At 38.2% G+C, this 27,416-nt stretch overlaps 1 protein-coding gene across 6 annotated transcripts in view; it reads right to left on the reverse strand.

Moving 5' to 3' along the window:
- Nucleotides 1-27,416, reverse strand: part of ITPR2 (inositol 1,4,5-trisphosphate receptor type 2) — a 537,217-nt gene that overhangs the window by 160,595 nt on the left and 349,206 nt on the right. For all 6 annotated transcript variants that reach the window (XM_024129066.3, XM_028491109.2, XM_028491111.2 and 3 more), the window contains 4 exons: nucleotides 13,130-13,238; nucleotides 12,192-12,379; nucleotides 7,369-7,552; nucleotides 6,400-6,656 (listed from right to left, as the gene is read on the reverse strand). In XM_024129066.3, the coding sequence (XP_023984834.1) occupies nucleotides 6,400-6,656; nucleotides 7,369-7,552; nucleotides 12,192-12,379; nucleotides 13,130-13,238 (738 nt within the window). The remainder of the gene's footprint in view (nucleotides 1-6,399; nucleotides 6,657-7,368; nucleotides 7,553-12,191; nucleotides 12,380-13,129; nucleotides 13,239-27,416) is intronic.

Genomic DNA, 27,416 nt, shown 5'->3' on the forward strand with positions numbered 1-27,416 from the left:
TGGACAAATTCTTAGAAAGGTATAACTTTCCAAGACTGAACCAGGAAGAAGTAGAAAATATGAACAGACCAATAACAAGCAATGAAATTGAAACTGTGATTAAAAATCTTTCAACAAACAAAAGTCCAGGACCAGATGGCTTCACAGGTGAATTCTATCAAACATTTAGAGAAGAGCTAACACCCATCCTTCTCAAACTCTTCCAAAAAATTGCAGAGGAAGGATCACTCCCAAACTCATTCTATGAGGCCACCATCACCCTCATACCCAAACCAGACAAAGGTACTACAAAGACAGAAAATTACAGACCAATATCACTGATAAATATAGATGCAAAAACTCTCAAAAAAATAGTAGCAAACAGAATCCAACAACACATTAAAACGATCATACGGGGCTTCCCTGGTGGCTCAGTGGTTGAGAGTCCACCTGCCGATGCAGGGGATACGGGTTCGTGCCCCGGTCTGGGAGGATCCCACATGCCACGGAGCGGCTGGGCCCATGAGCCATGGCCGCTGGGCCTGCGCATCCGGAGCCTGAGCTCCGCAACGGGAGAGGCCACAGCAGAGAGAGGCCTGCGTACAGCAAAAAAAAAAAAAAAAAAATCATACACCATGACAAATTGGGATTTATCCCAAGGATGCAAGGGTTCTTCAATATATGTAAATCAATTAATGTGATACACCAGATTAACCAATTGAAGAATAAAAACCATATGATGATCTCAATAGATGCAGAAAAAGCTTTTGACAAAATTCAACACCCATTTATGATAAAAACTCTCAAGAAAGTGGCCATAGAGGGAACCTACCTCAACATAATAAAGGCCATATATGACAAACCCACAGCAAACACCATTCTCAATGGTGAAAAACTGAAAGCATTTCCTCTAAGATCAGGAACAAGACAAGGATGTCCACTCTCGCCACTATTGTTCAAAAGTTTTGGAAGTCCTAGTCACGGCAATCAGAGAAGAAAAAGAAATAAAAGGAATACAAATTGGAAAAGAAGTAAAACTGTCACTGTTTGCGGATGACATGATACTATACATAGAGAATCCTACTATACTACCCAAAGTAACCTACAGATTCAATGCAATCCCTATCAAATTACCAATGGCATTTTTTATGGGACTAGAACAAAAAATCTTAAAATTTGTATGGAGACACAAAAGACCCCAAATAGCCAAAGCAGTCTGAGGGAAAACAACAGAGTTGGAGGAATCAGACTCCGTGACTTCAGACTATACTATAAAGGTACAGTAATCAAGACAATATGGTACTGGCACAAAAACAGAATCACAGATCAATGGAACAAGATAGAAAGCCCAGAGATAAACCCATGCACCTATGGTCAGAACAGGATAGAAAGCCCAGAGATAAACCCACGCACATATGGTCACCTTATCTTTGACAAAGGAGGCAAGGATATACAATGGAGAAAAGACAGTCTCTTCAGTAAGTGGTGCTGGGAAAACTGGACAGCCACATGTAAAAGATTCAAATTAGAACACTCTCTAACACCATACACAAAAATAAACTCAAAATGGATTCGAGACCTAAATGTAAAACTGGACACTATAAAACACTTAGAGGAAGACACAGGAAGAATACACTTTGACATAAATCACAGCAAGATCTTTTTTGATCCACCTCCTAGAGTAACGGAAATAAAAACAAAAGTAAACAAATGGGACCTAAGGAAACTTGAAAGCTTTTGCACAGCAAAGGAAACCATAAACAAGACATAAAGACAACCCCCAGAATGGGAGAAAATATTTGCAAACGAATCAACGGACAAAGGATTAATCTCCAAAATATATAAACAGCTCATGCAGCTCAATATCAAAAAAATAAACAACTCAATCAAAAAATGGGCAGAAGACCTAAACAGATATTTCTGCAAAGAAGACATAGAGATGGCCAAGAAGCACATGAAAAGCTGTTCAACATCACTAATTATTAGAGAAATGCAAATGAAAACTACAATGAGGTATCACCGCACACCAGTTAGAATGGGCATCATCAGAAAATCTACAAACAGCAAATGCTGGAGAGGGTGTGGAGAAATGGGAACCCTCTTGCACTGTTGGTGGAACTGTAAATTGATACAGCCACTATGGAGAACAGTATGGAGGTTCCTTAAAAAACTAAAAATAGAATTACCATAGAACCCAGGAATCCCACTACTGGGCATATACCCAGAGGAAACCGTAATTCAAAAAGACACGTGCATCCCAATGTTCATTCCAGCACTATTACAATAGCCAGGTCATGGAAGCAAGTTAAATGCCCATCGACAGACGAATGGATACAGAAGATGTGGTACATATATACAATGGAATATTACTCAGCCATAAAAAGGAACGAAATTGGGTCATTTTTTGAGACGTAGATGGATCTAGATACTGTCATACAGGGTAAAGTAAGTCAGAAAGAGAATAACAAATATTGTATATTAACACATATATGTGGGACCTAGAAAAATGGTACAGATGAACCAGTTTGCAGGGCAGAAGTTGAGACACAGATGTAGAGAACAAACGTATGGACACCAAGGGGGGAAAGCTGCAGCGGGATGGGGGTGGTGGTGTGATGAATTGGGAGATTGGGATTGACATGTATACACTGATGTGTATAAAATTGATGACTAATAAGAACCTGCTGTATAAACAAACAAAAAACAAACAAACAAAAAAAAAGAGTGATTTCATGGGGGAATAAACCTGGTGAAAGGGTAAGCAAAGATGGAAACTTTTATTTTATTTTAATTTATTACTTATTTTCACTAATTTAATTTACTATTTAATTCATTTGAATTCATTTCTACCATTTATTCTTTTTCCTTTTAGTTTGCATTTGTGATTTTTTCTCCATTTTTTTGTATTGTGGCAAAATATACATAAAATTTACTCTTAACCATTTTTCTTTTTTTTTTTTTTAAAGCATGAGGGAAAGGTGGAGAGAAACTGGCTCCTGAAGATATTTGAACCTCTAAATCCTGCTGAGCCTGGAGCTGGACCTGCTTTTACGTTTCTCCTGATTTGCTTAATTAGGTATGAATTAGGTTCGTGTCACTTTTAATTAATTAATTAATTAATTTTATTTTTGGCTGTGTTGGGTCTTCGTTTCTGTGCGAGGGCTTTCTCTAGTTGTGGCAAGCGGGGGCCACTCTTCATCACGGTGCGCGGGCCTCTCACTATCGCGGCCTCTCTTGTTGCGGAGCACAGGCTCCAGACGCGCAGGCTCAGTAGTTGTGGCTCACGGGCCTAGTTGCTCCGCGGCATGTGGGATCTTCCCAGACCAGGGCTCGAACCTGTGTCCCCTGCATTAGCAGGCAGATTCTCAACCACTGTGCCACCAGGGAAGCCCTACTCTTAACCGTTTTTAAGTGTACACACTCCAGTGATATTAAACATATTCATAATGTTTAGCTATCATCTCCATCATCCATTTCTAGAACTCCTTTAATCTTTGTAAAACTAAAACTCTACACCTATTAACAACTCCCTATTCTCCCTCTCCCTAGCCCTTGATAACCACACTTCTACTTTCTGTCTTCATTATTTTGACTACTCTATCTCATACAAGTGGAATCACACAGTATTTGTCTTTTTGTGTGTCTTATTTCACTTAGCATAATGTCCCCAGGTTCATACATGTTGTAGCGCATGTCAGAATTTCCTTCCTTGTTAAGGCTGAATAATATTATATTTTTTGTATACACCCCATTTTGTGTATCCATTCATCTGTTAATGGACACTGGGGCTGCTTCTACATATTAGCTATTGTGAATAATTCTAACACTTATTCGTATTGAAACAAAAGTCTTTTATAAGTAGCATTTTCCAAATTGTTTGATCCCACATTCCTATCAGTAAAATGTTTGATCAGATACTACACATCCACTTCCCACATGGACAGACCACGTGGGTCAGGATAAGTGCACAGGCACATATTCAATATCTTCCCTCTGCAAATAAAGCTTCTGGTTTTTGCCTGCTGACAGCTCTGCAGCAGCCCTCTCCAAGTTGTGGTGGGGTGGTCCACAAGAGTCATGGCTTCCACCATTCATTAATTCCTGAGGGTCTCATCTCCTTGGAGGATATTCAGTCCAATTAATATGAATCTACCCTCTCTTACCAATTCAGAACACCTGCACTTTAGACGCTTACTAGAAAACACAGCTTCAAACTCTGCTGTCGCTCTAATACTGGATTTGTGCTCTTAGAAATGATGTCACCATTCATGTGGTTTTTCTATGGTGACATAAGCAGCATGTACAAATGATGCCCAAAACAACAAAGGGGCCAAAATTCCTAGGCACACCTAAGTTCATCTATTTGACAACAAAAAATGTACCAAAGAAGATGTAAGGCCAGGATTATATTAATTTACAAAGGTATCAACCTTCACTGTTGTACAAAATCCTCTTCCCCAAGTAAATCAATGAAGTTAGAACACTCCCTCACACCATACACAAAAATCAATTCAAAATGGCTTAAAGACTTAAATATAAGACATAACACCATAAAACTCCTAGAAGAGAACATAGGCAAAATATTCTCTGACATAAATTGTAGCAATATTTTCTTAGGTCAGTCTTCCTAGGTAAAAGAAATAAAAGCAAAAAAAAAACAAATGTGGGTTTCCCTGGTGGCGCAGTGGTTGAGAGTCCGCCTGTCGATGCAGGGGACACGGGTTCGTGCCCCGGTCCGGGAAGATCCCGCATGCCGCGGAGCGGCTGGGCCCGTGAGCCATGGCTGCTGAGCCTGTGCGTCCGGAGCCCGTGCTCCGCAACGGGAGAGGCCACAACAGTGAAAGGCCCGTGTACCGCAAAAAAAAAAAATAAACAAATAAACAAATGTGATCTAATCAAACTTATAAGCTTTTGCACAGCAAAGGACACCATCAACAAAACAAAAAGACAACCTATAGACTGGGAGAAAATATTTGCAAATGATGCAACCGACAAGAGATTAATTTCCAAAATATATAAACAGCTCATACAACTCACCATCAAAAAAGCAAACAACTCAATTGAAAAATGGGCAGAAGACCTAAAGAGACATTTCTCCAAAGAAGACATACAGATGGCCAACAGGCATATGAAAAGATGCTCAACACTGCTAATTATTAGAGAAATTCAAATCCAAACTACCTCACACCAGTCAGAATGGCTATCATCAAAAAGTCTACAAATAATAAATGCTGGAGAGGGTGTGAAGAAAAGGGAACCCTCTTACACTATTGGTGGGAATGTAAATTGGTACAGCCCCTATTGAAAACAGTGTGGATGGTCCTTAAAAAATGAACATAGAGTTACCGTATGATCCAGCCATCCCACTCCTCGGCATATACCCAGAAAAGACAAAAACTCTAATTCAAAAAGATACACTTACCCCTATATTCACAGCACCATTATTTAGAATAGCCAAGACATGGAAGCGACCTAAGTGTCCATCAACAGACACATGGATAAAGAAGATGTAACACACACACACACACACACACACACACACACACACACACACACACACACTGGAATATTACTCAGCCATAAAAAAGATTGAAACAATGCCATTTGCAGCAACATGGATGTATCTAGAGAGATACCACTTATATGTGGAATCTAAAAAAATAGTACAAATGAACTTATTTACAAAACAGAAACAGACTCACAGAAAACAAATGTATGGTTACCAAAGGGGAAGGGGGGAGGAGGAGGGAAAAATTAGGAGTATGGGATTAACAGATTCACACTACCATATATAAAGTAGATAAATAATAGGGATTTGCTGTATAGCACAGGGAACTATTCAATATCTCATAATAAGGTATGATGGAAAATAATTTTAAAAAGGAAATATATATATATATGAATCATTTTGCTGTACTCCTGAAACTAAAACAATATTGTAAATCAACTACACTTCAAATGCAAAAAAAAAAAAAAAATCCTCTTCTATATTACGTCTGTTTCTAATGAAGACACACAAAGATACTCCGTATCCTCACTCAAGAAATATGAACTGAGTTGGGAATGATGAAAGCCTCCACAGTCTTCTAAAACCATGAAAGATACAGATGAGGCAAATGTGACCTTACTTAACAAATCCCGGAGTCCTAAGGGTAGATGATACCCACAGAGGCTAAAGAGATGTGAGTTGAAAATGCAAAGAATGATACCGTAGGAGCCTGATTTTTTTTCATGCACAGAGGAATTTTCCTCTCATTTTTCTTCACTTAGATGCCGAAGTTTCTTCCATTTCAGAAGAGCACTATTGTTTTTATTATTTCTCCCAAACTCTCTCCAAAACTACTTGTTAGTTTTATTTGAATTTAATTACCTATAATCATAGGCTGTATGCTCGGCTTTCACACAAAATAGAACAAATACCTGCAGTTCCCGGTTGTGATTCTCACAGAGTAACTGAAGAAATCTCAGAATCGGCTGCATGATGGCAATGGCAGTACTCATTGTTACTTCCTCCGCAGACTTTTCCTCAGCGTTTCCCGCTTCTGATCCCGCGCACATGATGTCTATTTCTGGATCCATTTCTCTTCTGTACGCACAGTATGCTCTGGATGTTGCCGAAGAAGCTTCTGTTAATTGCCCTTTCATTCCCTCTTTTAAATGTAATGATGAATCTCTTACTGAAAATAAAGCAGCATTCTTATATTTATGAATTAACTTCCTCTTGTTAATTAAAAAAAAAAAAGACAGTTATCCAAATTCTCTAACAATTGAATTTAAAATCACCTGACAAGAGGTGCAGGAATTTCCCCAAAAGAATCTGAGGTAGCAACTAAAAAATTAACTTGGCACTGGGATATTAAAAAAAAAAGATCTTAATGCTTAGCCAATTTTAGAAGGGCTCCTGTCTTTCTGATAAATGTAAAATGTCAGAGTTCTTGAATACGAGAAGGTGGGAAAATAGGGCAAACTTCAAAAATGTAAATATTTAGATGATCTGTATTTACTACACTGATGACTTCATTATTCCAAATACCAAAAATCTTTCATAGAGTTTAGTGCTGTCACTCCTGTTCTTACAGTTTAAATTTCATGAACGTTCAGAAGGTTTGGGCAGTTGTTCTTTACCATAAATTTCACAATGAAATCAAACGTTTTCATGTCACTTGTTGCTTTGCACTGATAACCCCTTGCTTGAGCTTGGCCCTACAGAGCTCTTTCAAGGTCAACCCCATGACCACAATAATTCAAGGATGGAGTTCCATAAACAGAGTCACAGCTGGAATAATTAGACTAAGACAAGTGAGATGAAAAACATAAGAGAGATCTAAAAACTGTGTCACCCCTCTTTTCCCTCACTCTATTCTCCCCAATACTCAACTATTTCTTTACCTCTCATTCGTGGGCCAGATGTCATCAATTCGTTGTCATCATCTCTTTTTTTGTTACCTAAGTCTATGGTATTAACGGTCACTGTTGATCTTATCTCTTTCTGAGCAGCCTTCATTCGGTCATAGAGAACTTTGAAGAATTTTTCTGACTTTTTTTGTTCATGCAACTGCTGGTAGAAGGAATACTGCAAGAAAACATATTTTAAGACATCTATACCCAAGGGGAGAAAATAATGTTTTTACGTTTGAAATAAACATAAGCATTGTGGATAAAAGTCTATATTTAATGTGCTGCCCATGATTATTTCATAAACTGACAGCTTTGCTAGTCTCCTGTACTATTTACTGTGTCCTAATAATAGCTTGTATTTGCTTAGCACTTTCCACTAAAATCCAACATAATTTCATGTTATTGAATTCATCTTTACTGATTATTTGTTTTAAAATTTTACAAAGGTACTGTAAGAAGTGGTATGCAAAGAGCTCTTTGATTTTTATATTATTATGAAGTCATGTTTTGATTCAACACATATTTATTGAAGGCCTACTATGTGCCAGGTCCCATGCTATGAAGGGATAGGACAAACAGGGAAAACAACTACAGTCTCTGCCCTTGTGACTTTGTAATCTAGCATGGAAAACAACCACTATTCTGATGGTAAATGTGAGTCTACAAAGAGTTATTTTTCTCTTTGTCTAAATTAGAGTACTTTTAATTTAGAATGTGTTACCATGGCAGCCTCACTCACAGGATCCCACTGATAAGTAGGCACTAAATTCTTTTGGTACTTTATTAGATACGTTGCTTTGCATGGGGTCTAGGGCAAGCCCACCATAAAATGTATAAAGTGAATTCTGCTTTAGAGTAAATAATGATGTAGAAAGGATTCGACACCCAAAGTATGATAAAACATATCTCACTGAGAGGTGGAAATACTGAAACTTGAGAATATCTGCCCTAATCATGGTCTGCTTAATGACTTCAGGAAGTAACCGAAGAGGTAGGAGATGGGAAAGGTGATACACTCCAGAGAAGTCAGGATTCACACTGGGTGGGGAAATTGTAAGTTATTAAGACTAAAACCTTGGAATAGATGCAACACAAACAAGAGAAAGTAAAAAAAAATTAATAAAGATAATAATTCCAGGAACTGTACTGATAAAAAAGAGTTATATAACCTTGATGAAAGACAATGGGAAGAAAACATCTGAAGAAATAATGACTTCCAGATCAACTAGAATTGACCATAATCCAATATATCTAAACAGTCAATTTTGGGGAGTTTGGCTCCTGCAGATATGCTTTCCTGAAACCATGACTCATGGGTCCTGGAACTTATAGGTGAGACTCTAATGACAACCGGCCTTGAAATGGATGCCTGTCCTGCAATTTGTGATGTGGGTGATGCATATTCTCAGAGTGTTTCCTGAAGTCTTACAAGCTGGCTTCATACCTACTAGGGGGAAGCTCTAAGCGGAGGGCTAGCAACAACTCAAGAAAGCAGGCCAAAAAGCCACAGTAACCATAGCAACCACAGTGAAACTGTCAAGCTGGTTCTGTTAATTCAAAGGATAAATTCAGCATTCAGAGACCTCTATGGTCCCATAAATTAAGCTGATGCTTGAATCCTAATATCTTCAATAGAATGGGGTTAGAAAGGGATTCCTACATATTAATGAGGAAGTTATAGAACTTTGTGGTTCTATTAAAACAAAGTTTTATAATTTATGTTGTTCCTTGACATATATTATCTCATTGATTCTTTCAGTGCAACTGTGTGATGAACATGGTATTCTTATTTCCATTTTGTAGATCAATAAAATATGGTTTGGTGAATGTAAATGACTTGCCCAATATTATATAAGTAGTAAGTGGGTAGAGCTAGGATTTAAATCCAGATTCTCTGACTGTAAATCACTAAATTTATAAAATAACCCCTTAAGCTCAAAATATCAGATGATTTACATAGACTTCTAAAAACCAGGGCTCTATAAAGCTGAACAGTATGACTTTAATAAAGATAAACAGTATGTTTTTTATATGTGTATATAATCTCAACAGGTAGCATAACGATTTACCTCACAAAAGAGGTGGGCTTTGAGTGGGGAAGCACCTCCATGAGTTTCAGAGTATAAGAGGAAACTCTAAGGTTTTGGGGGGAGCCACGGGTGATAGATAAACAGATCTATGTGACAGAGGAAGGACTTTCCCCCAAGAAGGGGGTGGAGGAGACTAGAAATGAGAGGTGAGAGGACAGAGAAGAGAAATGAAGTGAGGAACCAGAGAGATGAAGTCAGACCAGGGTGTGATGCAGGGTGATCAGCCAGTGAGACTTCCTAGGCGTGAGGCCGTAGAAGGAAATTTTAGAAAGGAGATGTTTGTTTTGTAGTGGTTAACAGCACAGACTCTGGAGCCAGTCTGCACGGGTTCCAGTCCTAGCTGGATCTCTAACTAGCTACGTGAGTTTAGGTGTATCTCAGATTCTTCTTTGTTAAGATGAGATAGGACACAAGTTCCCGCACAGGTTGTTTGTGAGGTTTAACCAAGTTATTACACAGAAAGCACCAAGAATAGCACTTGGTGGAGGTATTATTTTCATTGTCGCTATTATTAGCGTGCAATTTGAAATTGTAATCTAACCACCTCCTCTATCCTCCCCCTCAACCATTCTCTAATAAAGTATATTAAACATATAAATTGATTTATGTAGCTAGGAGGATAGAAATTAAGGAAGGGGACCAGATTCCTACCTCAGTACTACAGAAGCTGCGTGCCAAGACAGCCCATGAACTAATAAGAAAGCAAGACATTAGTGGCCAGCGAGACTATGAGAATCTGACCCCTCCTGGATTTTGGCAGAAGTCTTGGGGAGGGCAAGGATTCAAGTTGACCTCAACTAGACCTCTTAGGGCCAGGAGCACACAGTTGACATCTGGGTTACACAATGATGTAGATAAGTGAGAAACCCGAAGGGTGTAAGGCTGGTAAATGAGACCGTCATAACCCATCTTAAAAGAAGGTTTTCTTACACAAAAATCATTGAATGCTATCCACATCAACAAATATTTGTTGAATGGCTATAAAGCACCATAGATATAAAGAACAAGACATGATCCCCTACTTTAAAGAAGATGACATTTAACTGGAGAGACAGGATGTCATATAAATAACAACCAAACAAAGCTGCACAGGCAAAGTGCCAAGTGAGCATCAAAGAAACAAATGCTATGGGAGCTCAGATAAAGGACTGGTCCCAAAGGCCCCAACCAGACAGGGAAGACTTTGTGAAGGAGGTAGAAGTTGATTCGGACCATTCATTCATAGAGCCATTCCCTCCTGAACAATTATTGAATCCCTAGGCTGGGCCAGCCATGGTGCCAGACACAAGGGATGCAAAGATGGAAAACATGTGGTCTCAACCTCTAAGGAATCATAGTTTACTAGACAGAGCCTGATGAACTCATGAAGAGGCACAATAAAGTGGTAGAAATGCTACTGAAGATGTCTGCAGGATAGAGCAGAAGCGTACAGTACCTAGTGGACAATTCTGCCCAGTGGGACATAGGATCAGAAAAGGCTTCCAAAAGAAGTTCATGAGTTGAGTCCTTGAAGAGGAGAAAGTGACATGAGAAACGGCACAACACATCTAAGGAGCTACAAGAGCTTACTTAGTATAGCTGGTGCACAAGAGAGAGGATGGGGGAGGGGAGAGATGGAATAAGAAAGGAAAGATGGAAAACTTGAAGAGATTAGATCACGAAGGATCTTATGGACTAGGGGAGAGTTTGCCTTTATAGGGAAAGTGACTGATTTTAAGCAGGAGAATATCGTGTGTTTTGGAGAGACATCTTTAGAGGTAACTTTTTTTTTTTTTTTTAGTGTTTAATTAGATGTGGCTTCTGCTTGCCATGAAGAGGGAAAATGGATTCTGGATTTTCCAATTAGTTGTAAGCATCGTTTCCTTCCTGACCAAGGCAAACCTAGAAATATCAGATTAGTGAGCGGCAGGGCTTGGAGGATGATGCCTGTGTTCCCTGGGAACACTTCCCAACTCTGGGGATCACACAAGGAGCGAGCTCTGCCTTTAGGTGTGGGGGGAGTCCAGGCACAACTTGGCAGGAATTTCAAAGTGAAACGCGTGCCTTCTGGAAGCAGTGGTCTGATCCTGCATGCAAGTGAGCGCGCCGCTCGCTGGAGCAGAGCACCGAACAGATGAGCAATGACTCTCAAGTCACCCCTCCTGAGGTGAATGAGCAAACAGAACGAAGAAAGAAGACGTGGTTCTTCTCTCCCCACACCAGTGAAAGCAGGGAGAGGCAGCAGGGTAACGAGACTGGGAGATTTGGGGCAAAAGGGAAAGGTAGAGTTCTGAGCTTCTGCAAAAGTACCTGAGATGGGTGGGGAATGTTATGGGAACTTGTTTTAATGCCAAATACTGTGCGAAGAGTTTATATATATATTACCTCATTTAATTAATGCACTTAATTCTTTTTCTTCTACATTTAATTCTTTGATGAGTCAAAATGTTGTCCTAATTTGCTGAAAGTAAGCCTAAAATTTCCCTAAGCAAACCAGAATTTCTGGTAGCATGTTAGAAGTGATGCTGCTAAGGAATGTTCTGCTTCACCGAATAATTTGTGAAGCTCTGTAGTTACTACAGCAAATCAAATGAATATATAAGGAAAATGTGGTTGTTTTTGGGTGGAGGGATAGTCACGAGAAGCTTAACGAAAAAACATTACTTTCCCTGGGTTTCTATAACAAGTAAATATGAAATACAAAATAGCAAAATGTAGCAAATGGTCATGATGGTAAGCAAGTACCTGAGTTTGTGTATTTCCTCCTTCAAGCAAGGCAATGCCAAGTAAAATGCCTTCTGAAAAAATTCTGTCATTTTTGGTGTTCACTATAACATCGATGACAAGTTCAGATGCACCTTCTTTATCCAGTAGACACTGAATATCTGACATGGATATCCCCGTCTTATCTGAATCTTGTCCAGAAAAGCTTCCTGTGATTAGGAAAAACAAATAAACCTTTGTCAGAAGGCAAAATTAATTCTAATGTGCAAATCCACTGTTTTATGAACCCAAAACTGTGCAAAGGTTTTTAATAGTGCTTTTTAAATTTATTTTTCCAGTTTTATTTAGATATAACAACATATATCAATGATATATAACATTGTGTACGTTTAAGGTGTACAACATAATGCTTTGATATATGATATATTGCAAAATGATCACGACAATAAGATTAATTAAATTCATCATCTCATAAAGTTAATTTATTTTCCTTGTGATGAGAACTTTCAGGATCTATTCTCTTAGCAACTTTCAAATATACAGTACAGTATTGTTAACTATAGTCATCGTGTTGTATATTACATCTCCTGGGTTTATTTATTTTATAGCTGGAAGTTTGTTCCTTTTGACCCCTTTCCCTTGATTCCCCTACTCCCCACTCCCTGCCTCGGGCAATCACAAATCTGATGCTTGTGTCTAGGAGTCTGGTGTTTTTAGATTAATATGTAAGCAATAGCACGTGGTGCCTGTCTTTGTCGGACTTAGTTCACTTTAGCATAACGCCCTTGAGGTCCATCCTAGTTGGCGCAAATGGCAGGATCTTCTTATTTTTGCTATGGCTGATAATAGTGCTCTTTAAATGATTTTTATATTTGTGTTATGTTAAGTAAAATACTAGAGTAGCACGGCATGCAGACACACTCTAAAAATCCGAAAATAAGGAAAAAATGATGTCTTGCCTCCTCCTTGTGCAGATTTACAGTAGGCTCCAGAGAGGTGTCCGTTCATACAGACACCATAATCGCCTCTAAAGTACCGATTCAGGAGTATTTTTCTTAATGTAGTACCCTAATAAAAAGGATTAAAAAAATGTAAGTTATGGTTTCTTTTTCTAGCAGAAGAAAAAATATCAATACATTAAAGTGCCATTTAAAATGCATTTTATCAATGATTTTAGACATGGAAAAAGTAGCTTTATACTGCATAATATTTTCTGAGGCAAAAATTTGCAAATATTTCCCAAGAAAATAACAATAGTTTTGCTTCTCCCAGAAATAAAGAATAAAATATAGTATTTTCAATGGACTGTACTAGGAAAATCACAAACACTATACATTTTAAATTGTTTCAAAAGTGTTGGTAAGAATATTTATGGTGGCTAAAGAAAACACAGATTAATAAATACCCTAAGAATTGGAAAGAAAAAGCCTTAGTTACAGGGGCTCAGTAAAAAGAGCTAGAAAAGTGCTGGGTATATAGCAGGTGCTCAAAAAATTAAGCTTGATCAGACAAAGAGAAGTATATTTAAACTGCAAGCGCTTTATTCCGAAGACAGTGGGCAAAAGATAGTGTATCAAACATGTAATTCAAAAATTCCTAAATCTTCAATTTTGTATGGATTACAAGACGTTTTTTAAATGACATATTTTGCAATATAGTTGCTTGCACGTACATAAGAAATATAGACAACTCGAAATCTTCCAGTTTACTGGTTATTATTTTAAGAGACGAGAGTAATTTTTAAAGTATTATTTAAAGACTGTACGTTTAAACTATTTAAATTAACACCACAACTGCCAAGGTAAGGAAATTGTGGTCCAAGAGCTTATGTAATTGGCTGCAGATCCTGCGGCTAACAGGTGATGGAGTAAGACCTGAACTCAACTCTTGATGGCAAAACCCAGCCACTTCCCCGTGCTGCATTGCATGCTCCCTCCCCAGCATGCCTCCCTTTTATGCTGAGACAGGTGGCTCTCATTGCTCCTTCCCTCTCTCATGCTTTGGTTGTCCTTGTTTCTCCAGCCCTTCACGTTTTGTCCTCAGCTCTTCTCCCCTCAGCTTCCTTCTCCCCGTCAGCAACTTCATCTGACCCTTGCTTGCACAATCACCTGTGCAGGTCTCACTGCCAAGTGTGTTTCCTCCAGCCTTGACCCTGTTTTCCTGAGCCTCTCATCCTGTTTCCACTTACATTTCCTTATCTACATCTGGAGATTCTAGTGGCACCTCAAACTCAACTTTTCAGAAGGGAATATTCCTTCTCTCTTAAACCTGTTTTCCTCTCAAACTGAAGAAATTCAATTTATTTCAAGGAGATCACATCGCTCTGGTCTTTTAGGCTCCAAACTTAAGGGATCATCTATTAACCACCACCCCCAACTTGACAATGATTTGTGAAATCCCGCCTATTCTAATTTTTCAACAGTTGCTTCCAAAAGCGTCTTCACACATTATATTATAACCAAACTGAACTATGTGATGATTCCTCGACCACAGTTTTCTAAGTCTTTCTCTTTGTTCACATCATATTCTCTGTCTGAAAAGCTCTTCTTCTTCTTGTTTATGGACATGTCCTATCTTCCCTCCATTCTACCAATATTCATTAGGTACCAAGTGTGTTTTAGGCACTATCTTAAGTGAATAAGATACAATCCTCTCCTCAAAGAATTTGCAATACCTTTGGTTCCATAATAGAGATGTATACTAAGCCCTATGGAAGCGCTTAAGGGGAAACAGCTGATTCGGAAGAGGGTTTACGTGGCAAACGTCCCCTGCTAACCCAGACGATCATCCCAGCAAAGCTGTCTCGTGCACAGTGTGGAACAAATATGTATGTCCTAAATGTCACAGTGCCAAGAATTTCAACAGGCACCCAGAGCCTTATAGCAACTTTCATTTATTGACACTTAAATTTTTTAGAACACAGACATTTATTATTGCCTCCTATTTCATGTTTTCTTCCTCTAAGACTTTTTCATATAGGGGTGTTGTGAGTAAAGGTGATGATCAGTCTTGGAAGAGATAGTGAGGTGTTAAGAGCTTATTCTACCAGTGAAGAGAACTCAACTCGCCCCTGTCAAACCAAAGTGGGGCACTTAGGGAAGACATAAGAAATGAAAATTTCTTTTTTTCTTTTCAAAGAAAGCCTTTTGAGTAAATTAATTTCATCTGGCCAAAGAAGCATCCTTCCAACAGGGGAGGAAAAATGAAATAAGACATTTCTTTGGAATCAAACGGGCTTTTACTGTGTATCTCATTACAGCAGAAGGAGATGCTACGAGAGACCTTTTTAGACCCATCAGTTATAAGGCTGAGGTTGTGTGCTGGGGAGAAAGACATGAGAACACATTGACTGAAGTGCTTAATTTCTTTAAAGGGCACCTCAGTTTGCTGCACTAATCATGGTTCTCAACTCTACCCAAGAATGGATTGCTTCTCACTCTAACCTGGTGACATACAGTTAGTTGGCCCAGCTGTAATAAGTAAAACTGACAAACATGAAAACACAGGACTGTTTTTCTTGAAATGGTACAAGTCAGTGTCACTGTCTGGAAGAGAACCTGTTGTAAGTGGAACCCCAGGTCCATGTGAATGAGCTCCCTTCTTATTCTCTGTAAGAGCCTTTTTCTTTTCTTTTTTTTTTTTTTTGTGGTATGCGGGCCTCCCTCTGCTGTGGCCTCTCCCGTTGCGGAGCACAGGCTCCGGACGCGCAGGCTCAGCGGCCATGGCTCACAGGCCCAGCTGCTCCGCGGCATGTGGGATCCTCCCAGACCGGGGCGCGAACCCGGTTCCCCTGCATCGGCAGGCGGACGCGCAACCACTGCGCCACCAGGGAAGCCCTGTAAGAGCCTTTTAACCACATTAATCCAAGAACTCAACCAAGAGGTAGAAAAGCAATAGTTTAAAGGATACATATTATAGAAAGCTACATTTTACCCTCTGTTTTTAAAAATGCTCTTTATATTGCTAGAAGAATAAAGCTGTTCAAAACCAATCAGACAGTGGAAGTGTTTCATATCAAATTAAAATGAGCACCATACTTGCCATCATTTCTAAATTCTTTTCAGGCAGATGAAATCACAGGTGCTTATCAGATTCATAAACATCTAAATCAAAGGAGCAACCCTCTTCTTATCTACTTCCGGCCCAGTTAGAAGCATATATTTTCTAACTATGTGACATTCAGAATGCCACCAAAAGGAGAATGGGGGCTCCCTGTATCTCTGTTCTCAACTCTGGAGCCACACCTGCCAGCATTTCAATCCCCTCTATGCCACATACTAACTGGAATATCTTAAGTTACTTCACTACCCTGTGTCCAGTCCCATAATTGTCAAACGGAATGATCATAACACTTATTCTCAGAGGGCTTCAGTGATGATTAAATAGGGGAAAATATGTAAAGTACTTAGAACAGTTCCCAGCACATAGTAAGTGCTATATAAGTTGTGTATAATTGATGCTGTTGTTGCTAGTGTTAATATTATTCAGCTCACAGAACAGGTTACAGTTGACAAGGTGATTTTGTACATACTTTCTCACTTTATACCAAACCGTCCCACATACTAAGAAAATGGCAAAAATAATAAATGATAAACTACTTGAAAATCCTTATTTGTCCACTATTTTAATCAGTCCTTGGAATTATATACTTGTGAGCTAATGGACCCGGGGCTCACAATTGACCTTCCAACTTCAACTAGGTGGAAAAAATTCTACATTGGTTCAAACTCCATAGTTTTCAAAAAAGGCAAACTTTGGTGCTAAACATGAATGAAGAATGGGCAGAGATGGAACAGGATTCTGTTCTGTTTGTCTTAATCGTCCTCATTTAAGATTGGAAAACTTTAGATATTGCCACATCACAAGTTTAGCAGAACTGATTCCTGTTGTCAAATACTGAGTTCTGCCTTGAGGCGTGGGAGGCAAGTATTACGTCCAAACATGTCTTGGCCTTACAGTGGTGACAGCTCAGAGGCAAGTCATTTACACAAATTCCTTTAACTCAAATAAAAGTAAATGTAGAGGCATGGTGAGAAATTCTGGTGCCAGGGTTATAAATAATAGTCTCAGACCTATAATTGCCATGGCAGAAATTTGGGAAAGAACTAAAAACATATTTTGAAAAGAATTCTACGAGAATTGAGAAGTTCAACTTCTGTACTCGTTCTTCAATTCCAAAATGAATTCCTGACTGGGCTTCCCAAGAAGGTGTCTTTGTTAGATTAGGCCAAGTAGCAAGGAATGTCCTTCCCAGTCTTTTCAATATCAGAGTCAATTCCAGGCCCCAAGACACAGCTTTTAGCCAATGTCTTCATGTGAACACATCCCAGATGTACTAAATGTAATGTAGCCAACATAACTAACAACCACCTTCTGAAATTACACCAAAACATCTCCATAAAAAGAGAAGTCACACTGACAGTTTGTGAAAATCTGAGAGGATGTGTTTTTCCTGGCCATTTCCTGTTGCATCAACTCCAATGGATCAAAAATTAAGAAGCTCAGGACTTCCGTGGTGGCGCAGTGATTAAGAATCCGCCTGCCAATGCAGGGGACATGGGTTTGAGCCCTGGTCCGGGAAGATCCCACATGCCACGGAGCAAATAAGCCCATGTGCCACAACTACTGAGCCTGCTCTATAGAGCCCGCGAGCCACAACTACTAAGCCCACGTGCCACAACTACTGAAGCCCGCACACCTAGAGCCTGTGCTCCGCAACAAGAAAAGCTACTGCTCGCCACAACTAGAGAAAGCCCGCACACAACAACAAAGACCCAATGCAGCGAAAAATAAATAAATAAATAAATTTTTAAAAGATTAAGAAGTCAGGAATGATTGCCTTTCATGGATAGAAAGGATAACAAAAATGTATTAGTCTTAGAAAGGACTAAAGATTTTCTTTGATTTTCAAACAAGCACAGCCCTGTTTGCCTTAACAGGAGTTAATAACATTAGAAGTGAAGAGTTCAAGGATGTGATGTTTGAGGTACTGATTCCACCTCTGTTCCTGTTTCCTTGGAAATATCATACATTAAAGTAATATTTTTTCCACACTGTGCAATATCATCAAGACATCATCAAAATATGTCACCACAACCAGAATCCTAGAAAACTAAGCCCTCAACTAGAAATTCAAAAGGTAATGAAAATTGCAAACTGAAGATGCTTAATTTAGGGTTTTCCCTCCAAGACTAACAATTAGCTGCTAATCAGCTTGGATAAGATCTGTAAGGAGGTGATTGTATGTATCTGTAGTCTCCACACACTCTTATTTTAACATTAAACTTGATATTAGTCTAACTGGTGTTCCCCTAACCTTTTCATTAATGATAGCCTGTCTGATTAGATATTTTTCCTCATTTGAATTCCCACGGGTTAAAAAGGTATATATCTAATTTCAAATAAATTATTGCAACAGCTGTATCCTAGTGGAATTACATTAGATCCGTCATTATAATCAACTACATCTTCAAGGAACTCCTTTGAGGAAATGTGGCCAATCTCCTATAATCCAACTGGCTAATGGTTTGTATTTCTTGGTCACTGACTCCAAGGAATGTAAGCCAATTCTTTCCCCTGATGATTTTCCCCACTTTCTTAAGATAAGAAACATAAACTTCAATAGGAGTAGTTATTATATACATTCACAAGATGTTCTTCATCAATCCAATGACACAATCATGATAATTCTGAAAAACATACAGATGTTTCAATAATTCTGAAAAGAATTCTGAAATTCTTTTTTTGTACAGGAGGTAACAAAAAAAAAGAATGTGGAAAACTTTTAAACCAATTATTCATATGCCACAATGGCAATCTACTGCCATCTCCTTTCTTCCCTTTTTCTAATTCACTGTAAAGACACTGTATTTCTACCATGTGTCAGGAACTAGGAAAGGGGGTGCAAAAAGCAATTCTGCAGCATATGCTAAGAGAATTTTCAAATATGTAGAGGACATATGGCACTGTTTTTCAACATAAATAATCCTCACTAGACCATTTGATTCCATTTGTGAAATTTAAACATTTACACAGTAAATGATGATATTTAAAACATTTGATGATGACACTGGAGATAAGAGCAACTTACAGTCATCATTCTGGGTTTATCAAATATCCCAGCCTCTAGACAAACAAGGTTGCTGAGAAGGCTTTTCTTAGAGGATGAGTTTGTGCCCTCTAACTAGTGAGAAGTAAAGGAAACTATTTATCTTCTCTGGGGTTTAATAAAAGCCTCTCAGTATTGGGTTTCCAGGAAGCATGAAACTCAACAAAATCATACACCTCACCCATTTCAATACAGGGTCTGCTTAAATTCAGAGGTTGAGAACTTATGCAACCCTTCACCCACAGTACTGGAGAATGGATCTTTCTGCTTATAATTGTTTACCTTTCTGAGTAAGCAGCCTTCATCTCATCTCCAGAACATAAAGTCGAGAGAAGAGTAACTAATCCGACAATAAGCAGATGAGCCTTAGACACCATTTCCCTATTGAAGCAAAACTCCTTGACTCACACATCATAAATCACTACCTCATAAAATTACACTCAAATGGCAGTGCACACAACCACTAAAGTTAAGCCCATAATCCACTGGTTCACAGTATAGAAGCTACTTATTACTGAGAAAAATGGAATCAATATGCTGCCAATGCAAGCAGGCACACTCACACCAAAGGCCAGGAAAAATGGAATTTCAAATGGTTAATTTCAAAGCTTCTGCAAAGGCTTTGTGTACCTGAAGGATGATATGGAGAGGTATAGAGCAAAAAAGATTCAGCTTATGGGAGGTCTCAGAGAACATAAGAGGACAAAGCAGGAAGGGGAGGAAATGGAAATAAATGAGAGAATTGACCTTGATCTGAATAATAATGTGAAGTACAATTGGAGAGTTTCCCTCCTGGACAAAGGGAAGAGTGATATCTGTTTTAGATCCTCAAGTGCAGTGACTCCTCTTATATTTCCACAATCATTTGGTAAAGATTGATACATAGGTACAACTTTGCAAGATGGAGTAACAGTGGTAAGGAACAATATATAAAGTATTGAAATTCAACCTGTATCTCGCACAATCCACAAAAATCAATTCCAGGTAGGTTCAAGATTTAAATGTGAAGGACAAAACTGTAACACTTTCAGAGGTCTACGGAGGAGAGTATATTTATGATACAGGGGTAGGGGAGGACTTTTTAAACAATAAACTAAAACTGCAAACTATAGAAGACTACAGTAGAATTGAGAGCTTCCATTAATTAAAACACATCATTAAAACCACAAACTGGAAGAAGATATTATGTGTGTGTGTGTGTATATATATACACAGTGTTTAAGGAATCCCTGCACACTAGAAAAAAAGCATAAATCATCCAAAAGAAAATAAGCAAAAGGCTCAAACAGGCACGTCACGGAAGAGAAAAGCCAAGTAGCCAATAAACATAAGAAAATAGATAATCAACCTCACAGGTAATTAGAGAAATAAAAACTTAAACTGCAGTAAGAGATTTCTCACCTACACAACTGGAAAAATTTTTAAATTCTTTCAACATCAAGCTTTTACAAAGATGTGAGCAAACAGAACACTGACAGTTGGGTAAATTGGTACAGCTACTTTGAAAAACAATTTGACGTTCTTAGTAAAGCTAAAGATGTACAAACAAACAAAAAAAACAAGACAAAAACAAAACAAAACAAAAAGAAAAAAAGAGAGGTAACTCCAGCCCTATGTTCACCTTCCTGTTTCTATATTCACCTTCCTGTTTCAGTGTAGCTCATGAGCTCCAAGCTGGGAATCTACCACCTACAACCACGAGGGTCTTGGCCCACGGGGCAGTGACAGGAGCACAGGACTTGGAATAGTTATCAAGAGAACAGCATGGGGGCTGGACTTCCCTGGTGGCGCAGTGGTTGAGAGTCCGCCTGCCGATGCAGGGGACGCGGGTTCGTGCCCCGGTCCGGGAAGATCCCACATGCCGCGGAGCTGCTGGGCCCGTGAGCCATGGCCGCGGAGCCTGCGCGTCCGGAGCCTGTGCTCCGCAACGGGAGAGGCCACAGCAGTGAGAGGCCCGTGTACCGCAGAAAAAAAAAAAAAAAAAAAGAACAGCATGGTAGAATACCCACCCCCTTACAGAAAGAGAGAGAGAGAGAAACCTAATCCCTTTTCCCAAAAATACTAGAAAGAAATTGTCCTTGGAAGGAGAAAACTAGCACTTGCATTATTTGTCAATCAATGCAAATATTCTGACAAAGGAAGTATGAAGCCAAATTTTAATAAGTTCAGAATATATTTAGAATTTCCTCAGAAGTATCTACAGAGTCAATGGAATGAAGAGGAGCTCTGCATAGCACAACTGCAAGGGAAGCTCTTGAGAATTAAATGAGATGATATCTATCTGCACACAGTTTAACACATAATCATGCGATTTACGAAAGGGCTCAGCATTGGAAAGCTGTGCACTTAGTGAAAATGATAATGTTTTAGAGACCACACACAGCAATGAAGACCCAACACAGTCAAAAATAAAATAAATTTAAAAATTAAAAAAAAAAAAGCGGCTAGCTCCTTTAAAAAAAAAAAAAAGGATTCACAGTGCAAAATGTTGGCAAGGATTACGGAGCAATGGAAACTTTCATACACTGTTAATGAGTGTAAATTGGCGACACCATTTAAAAAAAAATTGGTTTGATCTGAGTTCTACCACTGGCTTTGTGATCTCAAGAATTTTATTTAGCTGTCCTCAGACTCAGTTTCCCCATCTTTGTGTAATAATATCCACACTGTAGGACTATTTTAAGAAAAAGAAATTGTATATGGAAAGCTTTATGTTCTTAGCCAATAATAAGTGCTAAATAAACAGCTACTGTAATATTTTGTTTAATGTTTTAAAAAATAAGCTTCATTTGAGAAAGACTTGCACAACAGGATACGACAATGCCCAGTGCCATGAAGACACCCACAGCTTTAAGTTCTGACATAAATATCCAGTTCCAACTTTCCATAAATTTTTAAGAGAAGGCAAATGAAAACCAGCATTCATTTCGTAGAAGATCACTTTGAAGCCAACTTGATCAGTATGCTATGGTTTCATAAAAATAACACATAAACATGCATAAGTTTCAAGCATCCCTAATGCAATGGACAAAGCAGAACTCTTCAGACGCCAATTTAGATCCACGTTTCTTAAAGTAGTGTTAGGTGGGAAGCCCAAGGATCCAACGTTCTCTTAGAAAAGAGCAATATTTCTTCCTAATATTTGTTTTTAACATAAGAAATGTAAGAAAAAATATAAAAAATATTTAGAAAATTATCACACAATGTCCATTAGGAAATATTGTGCTTCCTAACTAGCCTCCCCATATGCACTTGGTGCCCCCCCCCAATTCATTCTCTGTCATTCAGAGGGCTGTGAAACAACAGAGGACTGTAACTGAATACATATGAATACATAAAATGCTTACAAATCAATGAGAAAAAAAATCTGGTGGAAAAGTACACAAGAGAACCGAACTGGCATTTCTTGTAAGAAACACATATGGCCAATAAACATGAAAACAGGCTTACCTTTATTAGTAATTAGGGAATATTAATTAAGATTATGCTGAAAAAGAATATATATATATATAACTGAATCACTGTGCTATACACCTGAAACTAACACAACATTTTAAATCAACTATACTTGAATTAAAAAGAAAAGACTACCATAATTCACCATCTTACACCCACTAGATTGGCAAAATTAAAAAGTCTGACAAAATGAAGTGCTGGAGAGGACGTGGGCCAATTGTAGGAATGAAAATTGGTACAACCACTTTAGAAAACATGTTCTCACCCAGCAATTACATTCCCAAGGAAACAGGTGCTCCAGGAGACGCACAGTACCACATCCTAGACATTTATATTAGCATTGACAGCAAAACAAACAGGCAAAAAATAAACCAAAACACTGGAGTCAATCCAAATGTCCACTGACAGGAAAAACAGATCAGTAAATTGTAGTATATTCCCAGGGGGTAATAATTTCTTTGGTAAATATAAAAAAAACTTCAGCCTCAGCAACACACAACAACCTTGATGAATCTCAGAAACGTGATCTTGAGAGAAAAAAAAAAAGTCCTAGAAGACATGTAGTGTGGTATTAAAACTGAGAGGTACTAGTTGCCTCTGCTTCTGGAAGGGGAGGCCAAAACACATAGGTAGATACAAGCTATTCTTCAGTTGGCTGGGGGATTCATGGGTCTTCATTATATTGCTCTGCTTCATAATTTTAAATGATGTTGTATATATTATTCCATATAAATTCAATATTATACTTAAGCATCATGATGGTTGCTTCCTGCATATCATGTTCTGTGGCTTTTGAATCCTGCCCCAAACCCATAGCATGGCTTAGGTAAGGACCTCATGATCCAACATCTACAAATCTTGAACCACTGTCATCCTTGTCCTCTGAATCAATCTATATCTTCCTCCTGCCACACAGGCCTTTCAGCGTCTCATCCTGTCTCCTCTTCCTCAAGGCATTAGCAGACGAGGTTTCCTTTTGCCAGCCATGGTTTCCGTGCACCCGCAGCCCCCAGCGCTCCCAGCTTTGCTTAGTGAACTCCTACTAAACCTTTAGGTCTGAGCTCAACCATATCAGAGTCATTCTCTCTAACCTTACTAAGCTAGTTCTCATTCAGTCCTCTCATAATATCCTGCACTTCATTCACCAAGTATTTTAGTTTTATAGCTATTTATGTCAGTTTTTGAATGATTTCTATCTCCTTCTACTAGATTATAAGCACCACGAGGACAGGGACTGTGCTTTTTTTCCCCCTTTTCGGTTGCCCAAAAAACAACTCCAACACCTAGTGCCAAACCTGGCACATTAAGTACTCAATAAATACTTTTGAATGAATGTCTAAACCAATGATTCTGAATGAGAGATCACTATCTACCAAAAAGGATTTGTACTGAGTGCCACCTATTTAACGACTGCAATATACGATACCTATCATGTCTTACAACTTGGGCAGATATTTGAGATATATTTAATGTTACTTGCATATTAAATGTTTTTAGTGTACAAACTCATTAAACTATAGTTTTATGGCCGAAAGAAGGAAGTTATGTTGGAATCCAACAAGCAAAATGTTAGAACACCAAAAAGAAAAAGTAAACAATTCTAACATTCAGTCTGAAAAATTGGAAGGTAAAATATTAATCAATGATTGTGATATGGCCTAATGCAAGAGAATACACTAATATGCCAAAAGCCTAGTCTAAGTTCTTCCCTGTCACCGTATGTCTAATGAAATAGGATGTTCATATTTTACTGAAAAACACAGAAACCACCTTGATGCTGTACATCACTGCAAGGATCTGACTGAGCAACATAATTCTTAATATTATGTAAATGTATCACTTTAAAAGATACAAAGTTACTATTTTCTTGTAAAAATATTATGTTTGGGTGTACCACAACTTATAACAAAAGATAAAATTAAAAATAATTCTATTTTATCTCATTTTCCCCTCGTCAAATGAAAATCATGTTTTTCTTTAGTGTTTTCTTTAGTGACAATAAAAAATTATGTAGGTCTAATGTTGATGATTTCTTGCATCACACTGTCATGAGATGATCTATTTTGCTTACTGTAATATAAGCAAGTATCTTCTTATACCTCCCAACTCTGTTCTATATGTTAACCATAATTTTCAAAGATTTCCACAATGAAAACCTGTGAGGCAATGATTTAGAACTAGTAGAAACTAGGAATTCCATAAATGTTTGACGACATTTCAAAGCACCAATACAATTATTACCCAAAGAAAACAATATCTCAATCCAAATCAACCTAAAGATGCCTGAGTTGATTAAAAGACAAAGTGTCAGGGCTTCCCTGGTGGCGCAGTGGTTGGGAGTCCGCCTGCCGGTGCAGGGCACACGGGTTCGTGCCCTGGTCCGGGAAGATCCCACATGCCGCGCGGAGCGGCTGGGCCCGTGAGCCGGGGCCGCTGAGCCTGCGCGTCCGGAGTCTGTGCTCCGCGGCGGGAGAGGCCACGGCAGTGAGAGGCCCGCGTACCACACACACACACAAAAAAAAAAAAAAAACAAAAAAAACAAAGACAAAGTGTCAAATGCCTACCGTTAGGAAGAGGCTTTTTCAGAAAGTCTTTGACTAGGCTTATTACAGTCTTGTGAACACTATCTTGAAAGTCATTTTGATTCCCTCTGGCATACACCATGGCAGATATTTCACTACTTTATACATCCTTAACTGTAACTGGAATCCAGGGCACTAAGAAAGTAACACTTTATGTCTAATAATATGCAAAGCACGTTTGCTGTTTTGGAAGTAGAGCTGCTTGGTGGTGCTGGGGTGAAAGGTATCTGCATTATAAACATTTTCCCAGGCTTGTGAATCGTCTGTCTAGTTAGCTTTGGAAAGGAACAAAACAACATTCTCAGACTGAAAAGAAAACACAATCTTGAAAAAATTTGATTTGAGGGAAACAAGCTACTTTCAATTAGTAAGTAAATTAAAGAATACAGGGAAAAGAAGAATTTCAGTGAACTATAGGTTGCTAATTTCATACTCCCAAACTGGGTAATAATAAGCTGATGACTCTCCCTCTCTTCTTTATCTGTGTGTGTGTGTGCGTGAGTGTGTGTAATATATCATTTTTATACTCCTGGATATTAATATGTGTAAAAAGGTATTTGTCAAATCTTTGAGGTATTAAAAGTCTTTCTTTCTCCTGTGGGTATTGGTAGCATAGATGATTGGGTCCGCTCCCCCAAAAAAGTGCACTAGCACATCTCCTATTACATTTCAATGATTCTAACAAAATTCTAAAATTTTTCCCCAATTTTAACACTCCCGAATCACAGGTCACTCTAAAATTAATGGTTTATCATACTTCAACTGGCAACATTCTTTTCTTTCTTTCCAGTGATACAACTGATGGCATATTAGAACTGATGAGATGTATCACATTGAATGAAAAAATAAGAATACCTTTTAATCTGGCATCGGAACTCAACAAAGCTTCGCAGTATCTGGCACTACTATCACACCCATTTTTCACATAAAGCAAGATTAAATTATACCAGAGATTTAAATAATCAAACTATTTGTCTTTAGTGTTTTCCTTTTTTTTACTGCTACATGTTGTGTATAATACTTCAGTTCACCACTATCTTACGTTTTGACGTCACATGCTCTGAACTGGGCCTACAGTAAATATCAGTAAACAAAATGACAATATTGACAGAGACAAGAGGTATATTTTACTTACAAATGAAGAGCCATGGAAGAGTAAATAAATAAGAGAGATGCATTTAACTAATTTATGAAGCACAGACAATATGAAATTGCTGTCCTTTAAAATATTCACCCCTAGATACCACTTTACCCCCACTAGGATGGCTAAAATAAAAAAAGACAGACAATAACAATGCTGTTAATGTGGAAAAATTGGGACTCTTATACATTGCTGACCATAATAAAATGGTGCTATCATTCTGGAAAACTGTTTTGCAGTTCCTAATTATTAAACATAGAGTTTGCATACGACCCCTTTTGCATAGGGATATGCAAAAGAAAAATAAAAACATATGTCCACACAAACACTTGTACATGAATGTTAATAGCAGCATTATTCATAATAGCTAAAAAGTAGGAACAACCCAAATGTCCATCAATGATAAATGGATAAACAAAATGTGATCTATCCATATGATGGAATACTATTTGGCAATAAAAAGGGAATGAAGTACTGATACAAGTTACAACATGGATGAGCCTTGAAAACATTATGCTAAGTGAAAGAAGGCAGTTATATAAGACCACATATTTTATGATTGCATTTATATGAAACATCTAGAAGAGGTAAATCCATTGAGACAGAAAGTAGATTAGTGGTTGACAGGAGGTGGGGGAGGGAACGGAGAGTGACTGCTAATGGGCATGAGGTTTCTTTTGCGGGTAATGAAAATGTTCTAAAATTAGACAGTGGGTGTTGTTTGCAAATCTGTGAATATGCTAAAAACCACTGAACTGTATACTTCAGCAGGGTGAATTTTAGGATGTGTGACTATTTCAATAAAGCTGTTAAAAAAATAAAATATATCTAGTAAAATATATTAGATTACAGAAATTCACTCTTTAAATGATTTTAAAATCCACATCTTAAAGAAAATAATGTCAGTTCTGTCCAACTTTTTGCTAAGCAGCTGAGCCATTACTGCTATTTGCCACAAA

Source organism: Physeter macrocephalus, chromosome 6, assembly GCF_002837175.3.
Source record: "Physeter macrocephalus isolate SW-GA chromosome 6, ASM283717v5, whole genome shotgun sequence".
NCBI classification, from domain to species: Eukaryota; Metazoa; Chordata; class Mammalia; order Artiodactyla; family Physeteridae; genus Physeter; species Physeter macrocephalus.